The sequence below is a fragment of the Scomber scombrus genome, chromosome 1 (genome assembly GCF_963691925.1).
Source record: "Scomber scombrus chromosome 1, fScoSco1.1, whole genome shotgun sequence".
Taxonomy (NCBI): Eukaryota; Metazoa; Chordata; class Actinopteri; order Scombriformes; family Scombridae; genus Scomber; species Scomber scombrus.
The window spans coordinates 20,836,996-20,857,131 of NC_084970.1; the positions used below are offsets into that span (position 1 = coordinate 20,836,996).

At 37.7% G+C, this 20,136-nt stretch overlaps 2 protein-coding genes across 5 annotated transcripts; one reads left to right on the forward strand and one right to left on the reverse strand.

The window, feature by feature from the left end:
* The first annotated feature begins 504 nt into the window (after nucleotides 1-504).
* On the forward strand, nucleotides 505-8,334 carry btbd10b (BTB (POZ) domain containing 10b). Of its 4 annotated transcripts, none has more exons than XM_062422991.1 (8): nucleotides 505-670; nucleotides 3,385-3,581; nucleotides 4,012-4,327; nucleotides 4,522-4,624; nucleotides 5,439-5,559; nucleotides 6,048-6,245; nucleotides 6,345-6,455; nucleotides 7,810-8,334. In XM_062422991.1, the coding sequence occupies exons 2-8, from the start codon at nucleotides 3,431-3,433 to the stop codon at nucleotides 8,139-8,141; spliced, it is 1,332 nt and encodes a 443-aa protein (XP_062278975.1). In that variant the 5' UTR covers nucleotides 505-670; nucleotides 3,385-3,430; the 3' UTR covers nucleotides 8,142-8,334. The 4 variants fall into 4 exon arrangements, with proteins under 4 accessions (XP_062278975.1, XP_062278968.1, XP_062278951.1 ...); XM_062422984.1 differs by having other exon boundaries at nucleotides 3,388-3,581; XM_062422967.1 differs by lacking the exon at nucleotides 505-670 and adding an exon at nucleotides 684-1,279.
* Nucleotides 8,335-10,646: 2,312 nt separating this feature from the next.
* LOC133977383 (basic helix-loop-helix ARNT-like protein 1) lies at nucleotides 10,647-15,214 on the reverse strand. Its single transcript, XM_062415541.1, has 10 exons — nucleotides 15,090-15,214; nucleotides 14,399-14,458; nucleotides 14,155-14,312; nucleotides 13,986-14,068; nucleotides 12,435-12,527; nucleotides 12,165-12,282; nucleotides 11,671-11,820; nucleotides 11,316-11,562; nucleotides 11,065-11,171; nucleotides 10,647-10,801 (listed from the first exon to the last, which is right to left on the reverse strand). The coding sequence occupies exons 1-10, from the start codon at nucleotides 15,212-15,214 to the stop codon at nucleotides 10,647-10,649; spliced, it is 1,296 nt and encodes a 431-aa protein (XP_062271525.1).
* Between the last annotated feature and the right edge of the window lie 4,922 nt (nucleotides 15,215-20,136).

Below are 20,136 nucleotides of genomic sequence, written 5' to 3' on the forward strand. Positions count from 1 at the left end.
TTAAAAGGGAATTTATTCAGTTTATGGTTTATGAGGAATTCAAAGGAAAGTAAAAAGTGTGACTACCAACCCCGTTCTCCTCTACTACTACTACTACTACTACACAACTTCCACTACTACTAGGACTACTAGTAATACACTACTACCACTAGTAGTACTACACTACTACTACCACTACAACTACTACTACTAACAATAATAATAATAATTATAATGATATAATAATAATGATATAATAATGATATAATAATAATAATAATAATAATAATAATAATAATAATAATAATAATAATAATAATAATAATAATAATAATAATGACTGTGTTCCGATTTTTTTCGGTTATTAAATCTGTTCGTAATATAGGTTTTGTTGTGTTTTTTGTGTATGTATATGTTTTAATATATTTGAATAAGTGAGGAAAAAAACCTATCGTGAACGCAACATATCGCGAGATCTACCAGAGTCAACGCTCGTTTCCCTTTTTTGGGAAAAAGTCTAAACCGTTCAAGCAGCTGCAGAAAACACATCGACCACCTTTAAAACTCCTTAAAACTCATTTTCACACTGGATTCACTTTTCAGACAAAGTTGAGTTTTGCGATAATTTCTGGCTTTGTGTGCGTCAGTGCGTCAAGCCAGTAACGGTCGTCACGTCGCGGACGTCAGCTGGGTGAGTGTTTTGAAGCTGTTGGATTACACTACAGCGGAAACCGTAGCCAATTTGGTAGCTATTTCTTATATTTTAGCCACATGTGCACAGCTTGTTAAAATCTCCATGTCAGTACTATTTCAGAACAGCTCCATTAGACACACAGCAGTCTCGAAATATGCTGAAAGTGGTGTTGTAACCCACCTAACGCTAACAGCGGCAGCTAATGTTAGCTAGTTCGGTATGCTAACACAGCAGATCGTAGCATGGCTCAGTGTGACAGACGCGCTGACGAGATCGTGTGCTGAAATGTTTCATGTTCATCCAGCTATTTATTAACAACGTCAGCGATCATTCAGCTTCGTTTATGTTCAAGTCGACGGCCACACTAAGCTAGTTTGTGAACTGAGAAGTGAGCCCTAGCCCGTGGTGTGCTAGGGAGCTGATCAGTGGACCGAGCTGACTAGTTGATTTCGCCATTAACCATGAACGGTGAAAGATCCAGACCGGACTCCCCCCTGTACGGGTGATGGCAGCGCGTCTGCAGTCATATGACAGTAACTCCAGTGACACCGAAAACTGGGAACGAAACGCAACAAGCCGACCTCGCAAACTCTGCAAGCATTCGAGGTGAGCCAGCTGAGGATCTGTTAGACCTCCTGGGAAAAGTTCAGAGCAGTAATTTAGTGTGTCACCTGTGAAGAAGGACAGGACGTAGCCGGATTTAAGATTAGTTACACATGTGTTACTTATAATCTTAACTGTTAGTGTGGAATTAAAAATAATATATAATAGATGATTTATCTCTATGTTATACTGTACATGTTGCCTGTCTTGTATTAAGTGAAAGGCTTGAAGTCAGCAAGGTGTGAGAAGGGGTAGGAATCAGAGAGTCACTTCAGAAAGTACCATCATGATTCACTGTCCTAAGTCTGGGCATTATGACAATATGTACAGTGAGACGATATGTATTTTTTAATGGTTGAAGATTTTGCTACACAGTTTGTACCAGATGACCATCTTAGGGTTGTACTAAGCTTTTTTTCTGGTAATGTTTAGACCTGCAATGATCAATCAATTATTGGCTAACTATTTTTTTTATAATGGATTACTCATCTTGAGTAATTTGAATAGTGAATCATTTCTGGTTTCTTAAGTAAACGGAATAGTTTAGGTTGTGAACTGATGGTGAATAAGACATTTGAAGATGTCACTTTGGATTTTGGGAAAGAGTGATTTACATTTTTCACAATTTTCTGACATTTTATGGACCAAACAACTAATTGATTAAATCAAGAAACTATCAACAGATTACTCAAAAATGAAAATAATAATTAGTTGCAGCTCTATATCACTGTAGTTGTATTAACACCTCTGTGAGTTTATATGCTGGAAATTATTTAGCAGAAATATTTATGACAATATTTAATGTTTGAGATTGTTGCTAATTGCTATCCGTCTTTCTTAAATAATCAGGTATATTTGAGTCACTAGATAAGCCAAAATCAGGCATCTACAAATGATTTATTTACTGTGTTGCTAAAAATATTATATCCATATATCAGTGTTATAATATCAATATAACTGACGATGGAAACATTTTTCTAAACTGGCTGAATCATTTTTAATGAACAAATTGAATATTTATTCACTGCATTATCAAGGGCTGTTTTGGAAAACACAACTATCTACTCTACAGAGATGAAACAACGCTTATCAAAATGTATCAAGACTTTTTATGCACATATACACGTAACATTTTGTGTCGGCCTGGCCATAACTGGCAATGATTACAACAAAGTATCTCAGTCTAGTTGCTAAGTGCCAAATATAATTGTGGTTGTGGAAGTATTTTTTTCCACTCCTTTTAATGATAACCCTAAAATGACCTCATACTTTACCCGGCAAGGTCCTTTTTCTATCCCCTTTTCAGCTGCTGGAGGAACAATAAAATCACAGGGAGGCTCACAGAATAGTTAACAAAGAATTGACACTGGTGTATTTGGTCTCAGACCAAGGGGAGTTTACCTGTATACCTGTAATGTTTACCTGTAATCGGTGGGTGGGTTTGTATTGTATACACATTATTCTCCTGCATCTGTGCCCATCAGTTCTTCTATTTCCTCCTTTTGTGAAATGAATGATTGAAACAGTTTTGACCAGTCAAATATTAATCTTAATGAAGTTACCTATCTCTTCTGGTGAATTTGCAATATTTTTGCTTTTGACTGCAGGTACTTCCTTCTTTTAGTTGTGCAGACAAGCAAACGTGTTAAAGCTCAGGCATCTCTCATTTAGTTTTTTATGGCTGATTAGACATCAAAGGTGATGGCAACATGACTTGACTGCATTTTTAGTTCATGTGTCATACTCTTATTACATATGTGTTAGGTCTGGCTGTTGCATACTTTCGCGTAACCTTGTTTGAGTGAATTTATATCAATAATGTTTGGCATGTTTTACCTTTACCTGGGAAGAGTTGTGTAAACAATATGATAAAAAATAAATGTGACATCCCTGTTCAGGCGTAAGGGATGTTCCATGATCTAATTGCTTTTTATATTTTGTTAACAGGTGCACAGTAGTAGTGTGCACAGCCTCTGTAAAGCTCTTGTGTTTGTCCACCTGGGATGGGCGTGCCTGCCTGTCATAGTAACTCTACAACAATGAAATAAAAATATCCTGCAGCTTTCAGAAACACAAAGGAATGTTAAGTATGCTTTTGTCTTGAAAAGCAGCAACCAGGCCCGTGCATCTCGAGTGGAGGCACTACAGAGGAAGATGAGCCTGCATGGTGCCAGTGGGGGCTGTGACCGCTCACGTGACCGCCGCCGCTCCAGTGATCGCTCCAGGGACTCCTCACATGAGAGAGAAGGCCAGCTCACGCCCTGCATTCGCAACGTCACCTCACCCACCCGCCAACACAACAGTGGTGAGCCTGCATGGAAAGAATAGAGGGCTTATATGGATGTCATGTTGGGGGTCCGCAGCTCTTGGCAGCTACTGCTGAGAAAAGCTGACTTACAGCTCAGACATGGTTTATATCTCAGCTGTTTTTGGCTGTGAATGGATCACGTCAGCATTAATCCACCTGTTTTGTGTTTGGACTAAGTCATCTTATAATTAAGTTGTCTGGATACTCTGAATAGCGCTTTTTCCAGTACAGATCTTTTGAATATTACTAGCAGGTGGACATTACTCGATGGCCAAAGGTGGCTGCTGGAGGAAGTTTTGCATAAATACAAAAACCTCCAAATCATGCAACCAAATGAGAAATTAAATATTTAGGTAAATACTTGTTTTTAATGAGGTGTTTGAAACATATCTCTTTGCGAGTCATCGTTCTGCCTGTCTGTGTGTAGATCGTGAACGAGATGGTGGCCAATCATCGAGACCCAGCAGTCCTCGGCCTCAGAGAGTCTCTCCCAGCGGCTCCAGCAGCAGTGGGGTGGTGAGCAGTCGTAACAGCAGCCTGTCCAGTACCGAAGGCGCCTTCAAAAGCTTGGGAGTTGGTGAAATGGTTTTTGTCTACGAGAATCCCAAGGAGGGAGGAGCGAGTGCGACTGTTGGCAACCGCAACATTAGGACTTCAGAGAAAGTCACTCTGATCGTTGACAACACGCGCTTCGTAGTAGACCCTTCCATCTTCACTGCACAACCCAATACCATGTTGGGCAGGTACAGCACACACTGAACATCATCGGTCTCTGTCCTTAGTCAGGATGGCTGCAGTAATTTAAAGTATTTAACTATTTACTACTGTATAAATTATGTGTGTATGCTTATAATATGTGTGTATATGTATGCACTGTGTGTCCAAATATATTTATTTTCTGTGATTCAAAGAATAAACCAAAACTGCTTAATTTCAGAATGTTTGGATCAGGAAGAGAGCATAATTTCACACGACCCAACGAGAAGGGCGAGTACGAGGTGGCCGAGGGAATCAGCTCAACAGTTTTCCGAGCAATTCTGGTGAGTCTCACTCTGCTTTTCTCTCTATTTTTTTTAATTAATGCTGCCTGTTTTTGTTATACATGCTTCTTAGGGTTAATTGGCTCATGAAATCTGCACATGGGTTGGTAGTTTTTCCTGCAGACTTACTGTATGGCAACTGGTACAAATCGTTAAATGATAATTCTAGTCTATTAAAACTTGTCTATTTTTGTAGTTTTGGCCATCATTTCTATTAGTAATGATAACAGAGTACTCGCCAAACCTTTTTCTGAGACCTGGTTACACAGCAATGTATCTATAAGAAATTGATTGTTTTACAAGGATAGAACAGACACACATATAGACAGGTTGTGAACAAGCCAACAGTTCATCCTGATCCAGTATAACAGTATTCAAACTCTGATGGAGTATTTTAACAGGGAGGGAATGTATTTTAAACCTATATGATCATCCCAACTATTCATGTTTCCTGCCCAGTCTGAATTTTTAGCGATTATGCAAATGTGAAACATGCAAATACAGTACTGCAGTACATCTAATTGTATTGCTTGACATTTAGTGCCTGACATAGACAGGCTTATATAGCTGATCTTATGATGTTTTTAGTCTTACATCTTAGTTCTACCACCTGTTAAATCTAATGTACAGCACTCCTAATCCTGTATTATGGAAAAATGCCATGTTAAAGAAAGGATTTGTTTGTATTAATATTGAAAGCTTTGATCCATTGCTGAGTTTATGCTCTTCTTGAACTTATATTTTATATTATGAGATAATGGACTGACTGTGTTTGAAATGACTGTCTTCTTTGTGATTTCTGTCTAATTGACAGGATTACTACAAATCTGGGATAATCCGTTGTCCTGATGGAATCTCCATCCCGGAGTTGCGGGAGGCCTGTGACTATCTATGTATCTCTTTTGACTACAGCACCATCAAATGCAGAGACCTTAGTGAGTATTTTCTCGGGGGTGTTTTAGCTGTAAGTGTTATTAAGGGTGGCAGGGTGAGTCAGAGTGAACAAGAGAAAAGCACCAAGCTGCCAGGTCACATCCAACCTCTACAACATTGCACAGCATAAAACATGTCTAGCAGCTAATGAAGCGTACAACCACAAATCCTCAAGCACTGTTTATTGTAGGTAGAAATGTTTTCCGAAGTGTTTTTTATGGCAGCGTAGGGCAGGAACCACAGAATGTTTTGCACAGCACAAAATTAATTCAGTTATTAAGCCAAAATAAAACAGCGAATGAGGAATACAAAACAGGAATGGAGGGTTTTCAAAACATGGAGCCCGCCAAGTATAACCAGGAGCCATAACTGCTGACCTTATGTTGTCTGTTTTTAGATGCTTTACACACATGACAGTTACGAGCGCTGTTATGAACTGGTTTGCGTCGTCTTCATAATATCGATATATTCTCGATCTTTTTGTTGCCAGGTGCCCTGATGCATGAGCTGTCAAATGATGGTGCTCGGCGACAATTTGAGTTTTACCTGGAAGAAATGGTTCTGCCTTTGATGGTGGCCAGCGCCCAGAGTGGAGAGAGAGAATGTCACATTGTAGTCCTTACTGATGATGATGTGGTAGACTGGGATGAAGAATATCCGCCTCAAATGGGAGAGGAGTACTCACAGAGTGAGTACACACTAAAACAAAATGCGGATACAGTCTGGTTTCTGATAAGCAAAAGATAAAGATGTGATAGCAATTGTTTTTGTTTTTTTGTCGTTGCAGTCATCTACAGCACAAAACTGTACAGATTTTTCAAGTATATTGAGAACCGAGATGTTGCCAAATCAGTTCTAAAGGAGAGGGGATTAAAGAAAATACGATTGGGTATTGAAGGTAAGTTGAACTTGATGGCAAATAATGGTGTCTTTAATCTGTTTTCAGTGTAGAAACTCTTTGTTGAACAGTTTAATGTGTCAGCAGCAAAACTTTTGAGACAGAAAAGAAACAAGCACAAGCATTATCATTCATGCAAGGTCCATTATGCATGAGCTGCACTGAAAGTAGTGCTTATTTTCTATTTTCTCCAGCAATACTTTTCATCAGAGAGCTATCATCTAGAAAGCAAAGCTTGTTGCAAGTGCCTAACTCAAATAAATAAAAGGCAGAGTGATTCGGAAATAATTATACATTCTAACTTACAGTATATTGGGTGACTGAAGACAATATTTATTGTTGATTTGCCCTGTACAAAATCAGGAAGATCAAATCCTACCCGTCTGTGCATGCAGCACAACTGCTGCATGCTTTTTTAAAATCTTTTTTGAATTTTTTTATAATAAGTATTGACTACTGCAACTCCTTACTGGCAGACTTCCCCGCATGTACGTTCAAACATCTGCAGATGATCCAGAACGCGGCAGCATGTCTGGTCTACAACCAGCCCAAAACAGCACCTCACCCTGCTGATCATATCCCTACACTGGGTCCCAGTTGCTGCCCGCATCAAATTCCAAACCTTGACACTCACTTACAAAACAGCAACTAACAACAGTTCCGTCTACCTGAACTCCCTCGTTCAGTTGTATACTACCTCCCACTCACAATGCACTGCCAATGAAAGGCACCTAGTGCAACCACCAGAACTGGGCCCTCTGTTCGATCCGCAGAGTCTCTTTCAATCTTTAAGAAAAAGCTGAAGACTCTTTCAATGGACTGAATAAAAATAAACTAAACAATGTTCTATGCACTCTATGCGCTGCCTGTTGGCACCTACGTCCTTTTGGACTCAAACTTAGTTTTATGGCACTTGTGTGTTGTTCTCTCCTGACTAGATCCTTGCTTTGGATAAAAGCGTCTGCTAAATGAAATTTTCAAACTGTAATTTCAGTACTGCATATAACACAGTGGTCTGAAGACAACTATCATCAAGCAGAAGGGATTATTTTCATGTGGTGGGATTTGTTTTAGCATGTTAGTTAACTGGGTTAACACATTTGTTTCATGTTTGATATTGGTATATTTTCATCTCATATATCTAGCTGAACCTCCTGTCTCTGTTTATTATATATGGATACATTGCATAGAAAAGTTTTGCAACCATTATAATGTAATTTTTTTGCGGTGTTTACCCACAGTGCAGTAAGTGACTTCACTTAGTCCCTTTATTGGGGAACATGGTATTATTGATTATTGTATTTTTGATAAACAAAATGTTTTAACTGTTTAATTTATCATTTGTCTTCGGCAGGTTATCCTACATATAAAGAAAAAGTCAAGAAAAGACCAGGAGGTCGTCCAGAGGTAATTTACAACTACGTCCAGAGGCCCTTCATCCGCATGTCCTGGGAAAAGGAAGAAGGTAAAAGCCGCCATGTGGACTTCCAGTGTGTCAAGTCCAAGTCCATCACTAACCTGGCAGCAGCAGCAGCTGATATCCCCCAGGACCAGCTGGTGGTGATGCACCCTGGCCCCCAAGTGGACGAACTGGACATCCTACCTAACCACCCACCTAGTGGGAATCACTACAGCAACAACTACAGCAACGAGCCTGACGCTGATGCACCTTCACCTGCTGTCTGAGGACACACTGGTCCTCTTTCAATGCCTCTGCCCCTCTCCTATTCCTCCAGACCTTCTCCCAGCATGCTGCAGCATGGAGCGCCAGGGGCACCATAACCATATTGCCTTGACACCTCCTTTGCAGCCTTAGAGCCTCAAGAACCTGGTTGACTGTAAAAAAAAAAAAAAAAAAAAAAAAAAAGAAAGAAAGAAACACTACGGACATAATACTGGTGGACGGAAGAATTCAGTTAATTTCATTTGTTTTTTACTTGACCAAAGGAATTTATTTTTCTTTTTGGAATAAATTCAACAAAACACATATTATTATTATTATTATTATTATTATTATTATTATTTACAATGTTGTTGTACCTTAATTTGATAAGTTTGGCTGAGCATTCTCTTGGTGTCACTGTTTTCTCACTGGTTTTATTTCACTGATGATGATTTAGATTTTCTTGGGAAGCCTAACTACTAAATATGCTTTGGAGGAATAAGGCAAGACTTGCCATGGAGAGAATATGACTATCTGGTCATGCAAATTAAAAAAAAAAAATCATTTACCACCACTCTGTCATAATCTCCAGGTGTACTCCTCAGATGTCTTTGAATCTTGTAACGGGGTATGTAGTCATTGGCTGGATCTGATATGTGATGTTACGCTCCTCCCGCAACCAAGATATTAAGCAGAGCACAGGCTGTTGTGGTCAGAATCTTTTTGTGCAAAGCTTGAAATCGTTGTTAAAATCATGAAATAAAGACATCAAAATAATATTTGTATGTTGAATCCTTGACTGTGATGCCAGTTTCACTCAGACGCAATAAAAGTAAGAGTAGAATGTGACTCGGTGTCCTAAACATCTTAAAATCTTAAACTTATACATTAATACCTCATTATTATCATTTGTACCTATGGATCCTAGAAACCGAAGTCCGTATGTGCTAAACAATATAACATATAAGTGTTTTGTAAAATTGACCCCTTAGGGACCAAAGAAGACAGTCAGCATTGATGAGGCTTCAGGTTTTTGTATTTACAAATGGCTTGACAGCACAACAGCACAATACAATTCTCAAAATATCAATTCATTAATGCAATTCAGTATTATTATGATTACATACATTCATAACTCTCACTAACATTTTTGATTTATGTAATACAAACTCAGGTTTTATCTGAACCAAATAAAGAAATGATCGTCAATGATTAAAACATTCACATTTTAATTTCTAGCTTCCCTTTCTGCCTTGTCCTTCACTCTGGGGCCTCATCCATCGCAGCAGGTGTTATCTGTCATATTTTGATGATGTCAAACTGGGAAAATCAGACATGCAGGCTACATAATCTATGACATAAGCTTCTAGTAGATCTCGACCTACCTCAGCCTGTCTTGTAGACTGAGTGTCTTCTGCAGCCCCTGCACTTCGAAAACGTCCTCTGATGTTTTAACATCCTGTGTTGTTGAAAAGTCTTCTGCTTGCTTGTCTTGCTCCTTTTCCGTCCCTTTTTCCACCAGATTTTCCAGAGTTGCAGAGGCCTCAGATACTCTCTGGCTATTTGAGATCACAGTGGAGATGTCCATCCTTTCATCAGGTGCAGGTAAACAAATCATATTTTTAAGGTTTTACAGTCATCTAGAAAACAAATCTACAGTATCTGCAAATATTTTATTTCTCTTGCTTCATTCATTATGCTTAATTATAGGTCATGTAAGGACAAAGGTGTAAATCTTCAATTCTGCATTATTAAGTGCAAAGAGTTGGTGAGAACATCATGTTAAAATGATTAGGTGAAATTCTGCTTCTGTAGTTATGTAGAAGATTTGAGCCATTGCTTCAACTCTGGGGGAGACCCAGTAAACCAGCATGAAAAGTAATTTAACATGGAAAGAAGTGACACTAAAAGTTTCCTAAATGTGATCCAATGTCCAACATTTCGAAATCTTGAAAATCAACATCAATACTCTATTTAGCATTTAAATGGAAGATCGTTGTACCTCTGGATCCCCAACAATTCTGCTGCAATCATTCGTCCAATCTTCCCAGCGCTTTCCCCCACAACTCCAGCAGTTCCAGGCACTGTGTGGAGATCCGGCATGGCATCTGCAACAAGTCAAGGCAGTAAAATGTGTTATGTGATATTTTTCATTTGATGGTTGAGATTAAACAAAGGCAGGACTGTCTCACTGTCACCTAGCATTTTTACAACGATGTTCCTCTGTGAAGAGGAAACAGGCTGATGATAGCTGTTCTCAACTCTGTCACCTGCAGCACTGCTTTGTGAAAAGAGAAGTGAAAGAATGAGAAAAGAGGCATCATCATTTCATTGATCAAATATTGTACTCAACAGCCTTAGCTACAGCAGTCAGACAGTATCTATTCAGCCAGCTTCCACTAAATCCTTGATCCTATTCATGCCATTATTTATTTTTAAACAACAAAAACAACTTTAAAAATACATATAAAACATATAACATCCTATATCAAGAAAAATAAAGATGTAGTAAATTAGGACAGCTGCACTTACGTGACTACAGTGTTGGTGGAGACAATGTACTCCACCTCTTTCGTCCAGGGATTCAAGAAACTGAACCAGTGACTTCTAAGTGTGATAAATGAGCCATCTTTTATTTTCAATTTGTAGCAGTTCGTATTGATCCTCTTTCTCATCTGCAGCACTTTGAGCAGACAGTGACAGAGGGAGACAAGGACAGGTAATGGATGTACTGCTCACAAATAAGATTGACTACATGACCATCTGTATTTTTTTTCAAATGAACCAATGCAGTTTCTGTTGTGCTACAGACATGGCCGCTGCAAAGCACTGTAATTCCACCAGAGCAGTTTAAAAATCACAATGTGTGCACAGTAATATTTGGTTTTGGAGAGCTGTAGATATGTACAATACCATCATGTTGATCAAATGCTGTGAGATGCTTACCTTGCCAGTGACATTCTGCTAAATGGGCAATGTCATCTTCATGAAAGTATTCATAAAAGGACGTTCCCAGCAGCTCTTGAGGAAGGTAAGCCAAAATAGCATTGGCCCTTAAAAATGAAAAAAAAAGAGTATACTTCCTTGAAAAGTTCTTTCTTTTAATATCGTTTGGTAACATTGGGGGAGTAAAAGTTTCAGACACTATCTAAAACTTGATTGATAAGATGTTTGTAATGTGTGATGAAAATTCTCACCTTTGATCTACAAAGACAAACTTCCCATCAATAGCATGACGTGAAATGAACTCCATCGGCTTGACCCTGATGTCATACTGTGCTGGCTGAGAAACAGTGTGGGGATGCAGCCGGCCAACAGCCACCAGACAGCTTGAGTGACATCCGTCAATGTCAAGCTGGTTATTTTCATCCAGATCCACCTCAGAAGGAGACCAGCTTTTTAAGTATCCAGTGTTGTGAATGGTGAAGAAGCCCTTACGCTCCGCTGCGTAGAAAGAAAACAACATTACAAGATGACAAGCATCAGAATTTAATTAATCAGCAGAACTCATTAGTCACAGGGAAGCTGTAGATACTATGTAAGTGATGCTACCATTTTTTTTCACGCAGGTGGAGGAAAAATCATCCTCGTCCATATTTAGCAGGGGTCGGTTGCACTTCATCCTGCAGAAAAATGAGCGTCTCACCCCAGAACAAAGTCTCAAAGAGCATGAGTTCATGTCAGTTTTCACTGAAAGACCACCTGTAACAAAAACATTTTGATAAAGGTAACAATGTACTGTAGATAATAACTTATTATGTTTACATGACACGAATAAAGTACATTTCAGTATCAAAAGGTAGGCAAAAAGACAAAAGGTGAAGTGACATGGGGGTTTGTGTTCAAAAGGGATATAGAAATAATTTATACTGAAAATGATCTATTAAATATTTTGAGTACAGGATCATTAATGTGCTACAAAAGTTTGCTAAAATTAATTATCAAATCAAATCAAATCAAAAAGAAACAACATTGCAATTTAAATGTTATTTATTGTGTTCTGTATTAGATTGTTCTACTCTCGCTACCATTGAGGATTAGCCTACATTTTGCATTGATGCATCTCTCTCCTGGCATGATATCAGCTGAGGACAGTTGCTCCTTGACTTTTGCAATGTCTTTAGGATGCAAGTAATCAAACAGGCTCTCGCCAATCAGGTCATTCTGGAGAGAAAAGACAGGAGTTGTTATTATGCAAGACCATATCATGCAATCAGTTTGAAAATGTACTAAATTCAAATATGTAGTATACTGAATTAAAGAACAGAACTAGGTCTTAACTCTGTAATACTACAACACTTCCAAACAGCACCCACCTTGCTATAATTGAGGATATTGTCCACTGATTCAGAAACAAACAGTATTTTTCCTCGATCACAATCAACAACAAACAGAAAGCCATCAGCTGCCTGTGAAGAACAGATGAGTGTCAGACAGAGAACAAGACAAATCAGGACAGAGGGTTTTCACAGGGAATATTACAGTTTATAACATCTAAAAAATGTCCAAATCTGACAATCATGCGGTGAGAACTGACCCTAGATGTACAGTTGCACAAAACTAGATTGTATTTTGGTGACCATAATAAGACCATAATATTGAATCAATATATTTTCAAGTTTTCAAGTTTCAGTTACAGTGTCATCAGGGTAAACACAGTGTTGCAGAAGCCATTTTCCATTGAAATGTCCTTCAGTTCCTTCTAAAAGAGATCACACTGGATTTCCAAGCCTGCGGAGAGAAGTAATCCCTCCAGCATTTTTCTTGAGGCTATCTCCTGATGTACTCTCTGGCAGTGTAGCCTGGAGCACATCCAAAGGAAAGTGTCTTTAATAGGAGGCAAAAACAATTCATCTGGTTCCCTGCAGTGTGAATGCACAGTGGATCTATGCTTCAGTCTTTCCAAATCTCTGAGGGCCTTCTATCTACAGTCTTTAACTTTCAGTCAGTACACAAAGTTCATGACTAAATATGAGTTCCATAAGAGACTGAAGGGTTAAATAAGACCTTTCTAACTCACTTATTTCACAGTCCTTTTAATGTTTACCTCTCAAAACCTCCAAAATTCTACAAAGGCATGTTCTGTAATCCAATGTGACCAAAAAGGTCACCCTTAGTGTGCTTAGTTAGCTTAGAATCTGCTCACTGCTAAATTTTAATACATTGATGAAGATTTGACAACATGATGAGAAAAAACAAAATGATTAGAGGTCAGACCTTTAACTTCTCTACCTGGAACAACTGATTTATTATCATTATTATTATTATTATTATTATTATTATTATTATTATTATTATTATTATTATTATTATTATTATTATTATTATTATTATTATTCATAATAATAATAATGCGGTGGTTCAGCACTGCATTAACTGACTGGGACATTTACAGCACTGTTCAGATAACATCTGTGAGGATGTGAAAGTCTTGCACACCCCTTTTAAATGCTTGTACATGGCAGTTATCTGTAGGCAAAAGCAATACTGAACATCTAATGCACTTGCACACCACAACAGAAAAACCGAGCGTAACGGTCTGAAAGATCTTTAATGCAAAGAATATGTTTACACAAATCAGCTTGCACCAATGCAAAAATAAGTGGGTGTTATTTATCAAGGCAGACAAATCAGAGAGAGGTTTTGTGTCCTATAATCTCAGCTCCAATAAAAGCGACTCAAATTACGAAGAGGGTCTGGAAAGGTATTTGGCTTTTATCAAAACTTAAGCATTCAGGTTGATATTTGCTTCCACAGTGCTGTTTCTGGGAGGATTTTGTAATACAACATTATTTGCATAAATTGATGAATACAGTAAAAGTGTTAAAACTTTGCACTCTTAGCAATACACTGCATGGTAGACCTACCCTCAGGATTAAGTGTTTTAGCTCCTCCTCAGATAGGAATGCAGGTTTGTGGTTAACTTCTGTGTGATGTTTGGCAGTAGAACCTGTTTTTCAGAGAGAAAATGTCAATCAACTATTTAAATATGAACCAGATTTAATCTCTACCTGTTAAAATCATGATTTCTCTCACTTTGTAAAGTCTTCATGTGTTGGACTGCCATTCGCAAGACTGAGAGTTTGTCCAGTTTGCAGGATTTAATGTTGCATTTAGGCACTAATGAAGCCAACTCATCTATGAAGCTGTTCATCTTATCCCTGCGCCTTTTCTCTGTCTGGCTGTGAGCCTCCCTGTAACTCAAAAAATAAAGACATAATTTCCATTCTTGTGTCCATACTATCTTTATATATGTGAAAGGAAAAGCAGACGGGGATACCTGGCATTCTTATCCTGGCCTGACTGATCACCGCACTCTCTGTACAGAAACATAGAGAATGTTAGGGTTGATTTTAAGAGACAGTTTTCCAGCGCTCAGTTCAACAGTCAATGTGTACTTAAATCCCTGTTGTGATAACAGAGGTGGATCTGGGTTCCAATGTCTATGACCAGATGATTTAATACATTTTCTTCAATACATTTGGACTGATTGTGTAATTCACCACAAGAATAAAAACATAGTATATCAAGTATTCTGATATCTAACAAATATTTTACCCCACAGAAATATTTATTTCTCTTTTTAGATATTTACATTTTCCTTTCAGAAAGAATCAACATAGTTAGTAAAACGGTTAGCTTCTTTTCAGTTATTCCTTTTCAGTTTTAAATGGAGCTGGAGCCAACATGCACAGGTTGAAAGGAATGGAAACAAACTGGTACTGCAGCCTGTTGCAGGGCTAATAAACAGAAAGATAATGTCTTTGCATTGTGGGTGGAACATTATTTTAATATACAGGCTCCAAAGAGAAAAGACCAGAGCCAAGATTTTAACCAAATATCATTATATTTACTTGTAAGCAATAAATCAAAGGCAATTTCAAACCTGTACTAAATTCAGCAACAAGGAAACACATTTTGACAGCATGCAGGTGTAACACACAGTATGACATTGACTACAGAAGACTTACTGGTATACAACAGAGCTGACTTTCCTTTTGCGAGACAGGTTCTTGCTACTTGTGCCAGTTGAGCTGCTGACCAGGTTGGTTGATCGTGAGGACATAAACCTGCTCATCGTAAATGAGAGATCCATTCTTTAACATGACTATGATCCATAGGGAGACAGCTTTATGGAAGCACTGAGGAAATTACGTAAACTCAACTCTAGTCTGAATGTGAAAACTGAGCACCATCAATGAAATTTATATCTCAGCATGGACAGCTTTAACAGCTGGTGCTTACAATGTAAGAGACCCAGAGGATTTCATAGAGGCAGGAGCTCTCCACACCTCTCATTCACCTGCTTCCTGTTAGCATACACACATGAACAAGGTATCTGAGAATCAGATATACATATATAAGAGAAAACTGAACCTCAATCAAGATATGGTAGAACCCTTTAAGATAAGCTGTCTCAACTTTAAGAATAGATTAGATAATCGGATGAAAAACATGTTTTGATAAAATGTGTACAATGTGCATTTCTAAACTGAAGATCAAAATCAGCCTTGCATAAGACATGAAACATCTAAGACGTGAAAATGAGCAGGACCTGATGTAACTGCCCGGTTTAAAAGTCTTTGTCGGAAGTAGTTAGGTAAAAAGCTGCTGTTCTGCAGCTGTCAATTTATAGTTTTTCCAGGTTTCAAATCTACACTTGAATTTGTATAAACTTAAAGACACCGATTTTTCTCTTGAAGTAGACAATGAATCTAAAAAAATTAGTATACTCTTGAAATTTGCCAGAAAATTTCATATTTATCATTGAGGAGACAGAAAATAGAGAGACAGAACAAAATCAGTCTGAAAATACAAGTGGAACAGAGGAACAGATGGCAGGAGTAATCACACACCTATTTACACATTATTAAAGTCAGTTATGTGAGCTTTTTGTTGGCTCTGGGGATTAAAGCATAATTTTCTCATTGTATTTTCCAACGCAACATGCTCATATTACTAAACATGATAATCCCTGTCTTTTTGCCTCATTATAACACTGTTACGAGCCTGTTCTTCAACTTTTACTATTATGTAACAGCATCTCTGGTTTCAAACTAAATTTCTCTTTTCTGTTAGTATAACTAAATTTTATGGCATCACATCAGCATCAGAACTAAACGTTAACACTAATTACTAAAATCCATTCAATCAAGCATTTACTACAGTAAGGAAAAAGCTCCACAGTTTAAGAGAATACAAGCAAATACAGAAAATGATTTGAATACTTTGACAACACATTCATCTCATTTAAGACAACATTAGCAAACTGATGCATTAGATAAGGAAACACACTGCATAAATGGAAAAACAACCAATTACTGAAAGGGTGCAAGTTGTTACAATAAGGACAATATCATAATAGTATATCAATATTCTGATATGAGACTAGATTTTGGATATTGTAATATTGTGATACGGCATAAGTGTTGTCTTTCCCTGGTTTTAAAGGCTGCATTACAGTCAAATGATTTAACTCTCTGAACTGACCAGACCGTTCTAGCTGTTCTATTATTTAACAATTTAGTCATTATATCCACATTACTGATGATTATCAAAAATCTCATTGTGTAAATAATTTGTAAAAGCACCAATAGTCATCCCTGCAGTATTGTGCAGATGGCATTAAAAACTGAGGGAGTCTTTCCCTCTCCCTTTCTTCTTTGAGAAGAATAAGAATGGCTCATACCGCTACATGTAGACCCCAGTTAACTGGCCACCATACCAATCTGACTGACTCTGTGATTATTATTGCTTCAAGCACTAACAGCAGCAGTGGTAATTGTTTTTGTTGCTGTCACTGTGAGAAGAGATAGGGAGAAGCGATTGAACAAACATTTACCACCCAGATGTTCAAGGACACAGAGGACAGTGAGTCAAGAAATGGAAAGCCTTGTGTTGCCTTTTAAAACATGTGTTGTGTCATATGTCATCACTAAAAGTCTCCTCAGCAGAGAATAGCAGGCCATCACCCTTTTTCACCACATGCTGGCAGCATAGTGCAACAAAATAAATCTACAATAGGTTTGAGATGCGTCTCAAATTAAAAAAATTATAAGTGCAAATGTGTAATTTGTATGTAAATCTAGTATTGTAATGTAAGGTATCTGATGATTGATGCTGCAATCATCCACCACTGTTGTCTTCTGTGGACATGCAGGCCTTTTTGTGTTACTAAGTTCACCAGTGCATATTTTTCCCTCACAATGTACCAGACTGTTGGACACTGTTTTGGACATTCCTAATGTTCTTGGGATCTCTCTGATGGATTTTTTGTTGTTTTTGAAGCTTAATGATGGCCTGTTTCACCTGCATTGAGAGCTCTTTTGATTGCATTTTCACAGGAACAGCTTCCACATGCAAAGACCACACCTGGAATCAACTCAGACATTTTACCTGTTTAATTGATGATGAAATAACAACGGAATTGTCCACACCTGTCCATGAAACAGCTAGTAAATCAGTTGTCCAATTATTTATGGTCCCTTCAAAAAGAGGTTGGTACATATTAAAGAGCTGTAATTCCTAAACCCTTTCTCCAACTTGGACGTGAATACACTCAAATTAAAGCTGAGAGTCTGAGCTTTAAACCCATATTCATTATACAGCTTTAAGTTGAATATGTTTGGTAAACAGGTAAATTAATAAAACTTGTGTCAGTGTCCAAATATTTATGGACCTAACTGTAATAGCATCAGTGAAACTAATACCTATTTTGGTACTGAAAGGTTTACACATTTTTAAGAAGTTTGCTTTGGAGTGTAACAGTATATTTAATACTGTTATACTAGATTTAAACTTCAGGCTTCACATTAACTGTCCTGTGCTATATCATGCTGTGTACACATTGCTGATAAATAGATATGGAGACGATCAGATGTATTCAGGAACCAGGTTCTGAAGACATTTGTGAGTGAGGAGGGGAAAAAATGAGCACAGGCCAGTTTGATTCACTCCATGCTGTCATTGCTTATGCTGCAGTACGTTTCTGTGCATTATAACTCTTACTTGGATTCAGTCCAGGGTTACTCCGGTTTTACACAAAGGTCACTGAGTTCAGGCCGGTATTATCAAATCCCAAATCCAGCAGAGTGTCCACTTAACTGCTGTGTTCCCCTCAGACACCCAGGACTCCTCCTGGCTTACCTTCTGCTGCCGGAGAGACTTTGTGTGGTCTAATCCAGAAACAAAGAGCCTGTAACAAGCTCCCAGACAGTGTTGTCATCAGCATGTTCAGCAGATGAGAAATCCTTGTAGCATTACATTTCATTTCATTAAATTTATCTGGCACACACTTCTGTCGAAAGCAATTTAGAATAAAGGCATGCAATATCCACTCCACATGTGTTACCTCATACCCTCCCTTCTGTTTTAGTCTAGAAGATAACATCTTGGGTGGTATGAGCTGCTCAAACCAAACCACAAAACTGCTTTTTTATTTAGCTGAGTCAGAACAACATGAAGAAACAACACAGTACAGACAGTGACAGTCCAACCTGCTATAGCCGCAAATCTCAACTGTAGTAGTGATGATATATCAATCAGGTCCAAACTTGAAATGAACGCATCAGGACACAATACAAACATCTGTGCAAAATGCAAAACCATTGAATTTAATAGGAGACTATAGAGTTGTAGATACAACTGCTGAATCAACACAGACATTAAAAAAATGAAATGAAGAGTGACAATTTTAAACCTTAGTGCTTCATGAAAGGCACAAAATTCTTGGGAAGAGTCAAACAAATAATAATGTCATTATAATCATGCAGCGATCCAAAACGGGTGGTGTCTAGTCTCTTAGCTACATGGCAAAAACATAAAGCTGACTTTAAATGAAAGCAATAGATTAAGAAATGTGTTGTAAAGGTAATTGTTTGGCTGTCTGGCTGCATTCTGCGTTTCTCGACAGCTGGGGAAAGACAAGCTCTGGTGTCTTCTAATTTAATCAAATTCGGCCACAGAGATGTGAACATGCAACATTACACCATATTTAACTGCAGCCCATTTCAACCATCTGCTCTGTTTATGGGATAACGTGTCAGTATGCCACATATTGACATGTGTGAAATCAAATGAAAAATGTGCAGCCTGTTCTCAATGCAGCACTTTCTAAAACCTAAAAAAAGTTGTCTCTGTAATTAAATCAAAAGAACATGAAAAAAACATATTTATAGTGTCTGCACACAACAAATTGCAAGGTAGCGCCACCACTGTTGCTTTTACTTTACAGTTTATATTTCAAAGTTGAGAATAATGTGTTCCTGCTAGAGATCACTTAAGATTTTCTCAGGATAATAAAAAAAAATCTACAAATGTGAATATAATAAAAGATCAATTGAAATACAAAAAAGAAACAGAAAAGCCTTGACCAAACTGAAAACACAAGAATAATAAATGTGCTTCAGATTGAGTTTCAGCCTGCAAAACATGAATTAAAGGAGTCATACATAATGTGTTGAGAACAATTTATATCTCAGTTTTTAGATTAAAAGATGAAACATTGTTTGTGACCCTGTATGTTTCATGCACAACAGGTGTTAAATCTGAAGTGACACTTCTACACCTATCACTTACACACTCTGCATGTAGAAGCTGTAATATTCATCTAAATCAAACATGGAAAGCACAAAGCATCACCATTTTGTAAATGTAGAAGTAAAATAATTTGTTATATTAGTCTTGGTATATATTAGTCTTATAAGATCATAAGAATAATACCAATTTTGAATTTAAAGCAGTAAACCCATAGAACCTCATCAGTTACCTTGTTGCTCTTGACTTGGTATAAATATCCTCTGACCTGAAAGACTAAACATCTCTATAGATATACTGTATTTATGCAAGCAGTCAATTTCTGTGTCAGGCTCTGTTTTGTCATGTGTATCAGGCCAACTGCCTGCAAGATTGTGACATAGAATTAACATGATCAGCTTTCATACTAACCTATAATAACCAAATCACTGGAAAGGAAAATGTGGGTTCTTGGTAGAAAAAGCAGCAACACGATGTGAAACT

Bases quoted from the DNA above. Each gene is read 5' to 3' on its own strand.
- btbd10b (XM_062422967.1), top strand. From the start codon at position 1,179: ATGGCAGCGCGTCTGCAGTCATATGACAGTAACTCCAGTGACACCGAA. The intron at 3,582-4,011 runs GTGAGCCTGCAT...GTCTGTGTGTAG, and splicing joins CACCCGCCAACACAACAGTG to ATCGTGAACGAGATGGTGGC. The intron at 6,246-6,344 runs GTGAGTACACAC...TTGTCGTTGCAG, and splicing joins GGGAGAGGAGTACTCACAGA to TCATCTACAGCACAAAACTG.
- LOC133977383 (XM_062415541.1), bottom strand. From the start codon at position 15,214: ATGGATCTCTCATTTACGATGAGCAGGTTTATGTCCTCACGATCAACC. The intron at 14,069-14,154 runs GTGAGAGAAATC...TCTGAAAAACAG, and splicing joins ACACATGAAGACTTTACAAA to GTTCTACTGCCAAACATCAC. The intron at 11,563-11,670 runs GTAGCATCACTT...CTTTCTACGCAG, and splicing joins CACCTGCGTGAAAAAAAATG to CGGAGCGTAAGGGCTTCTTC.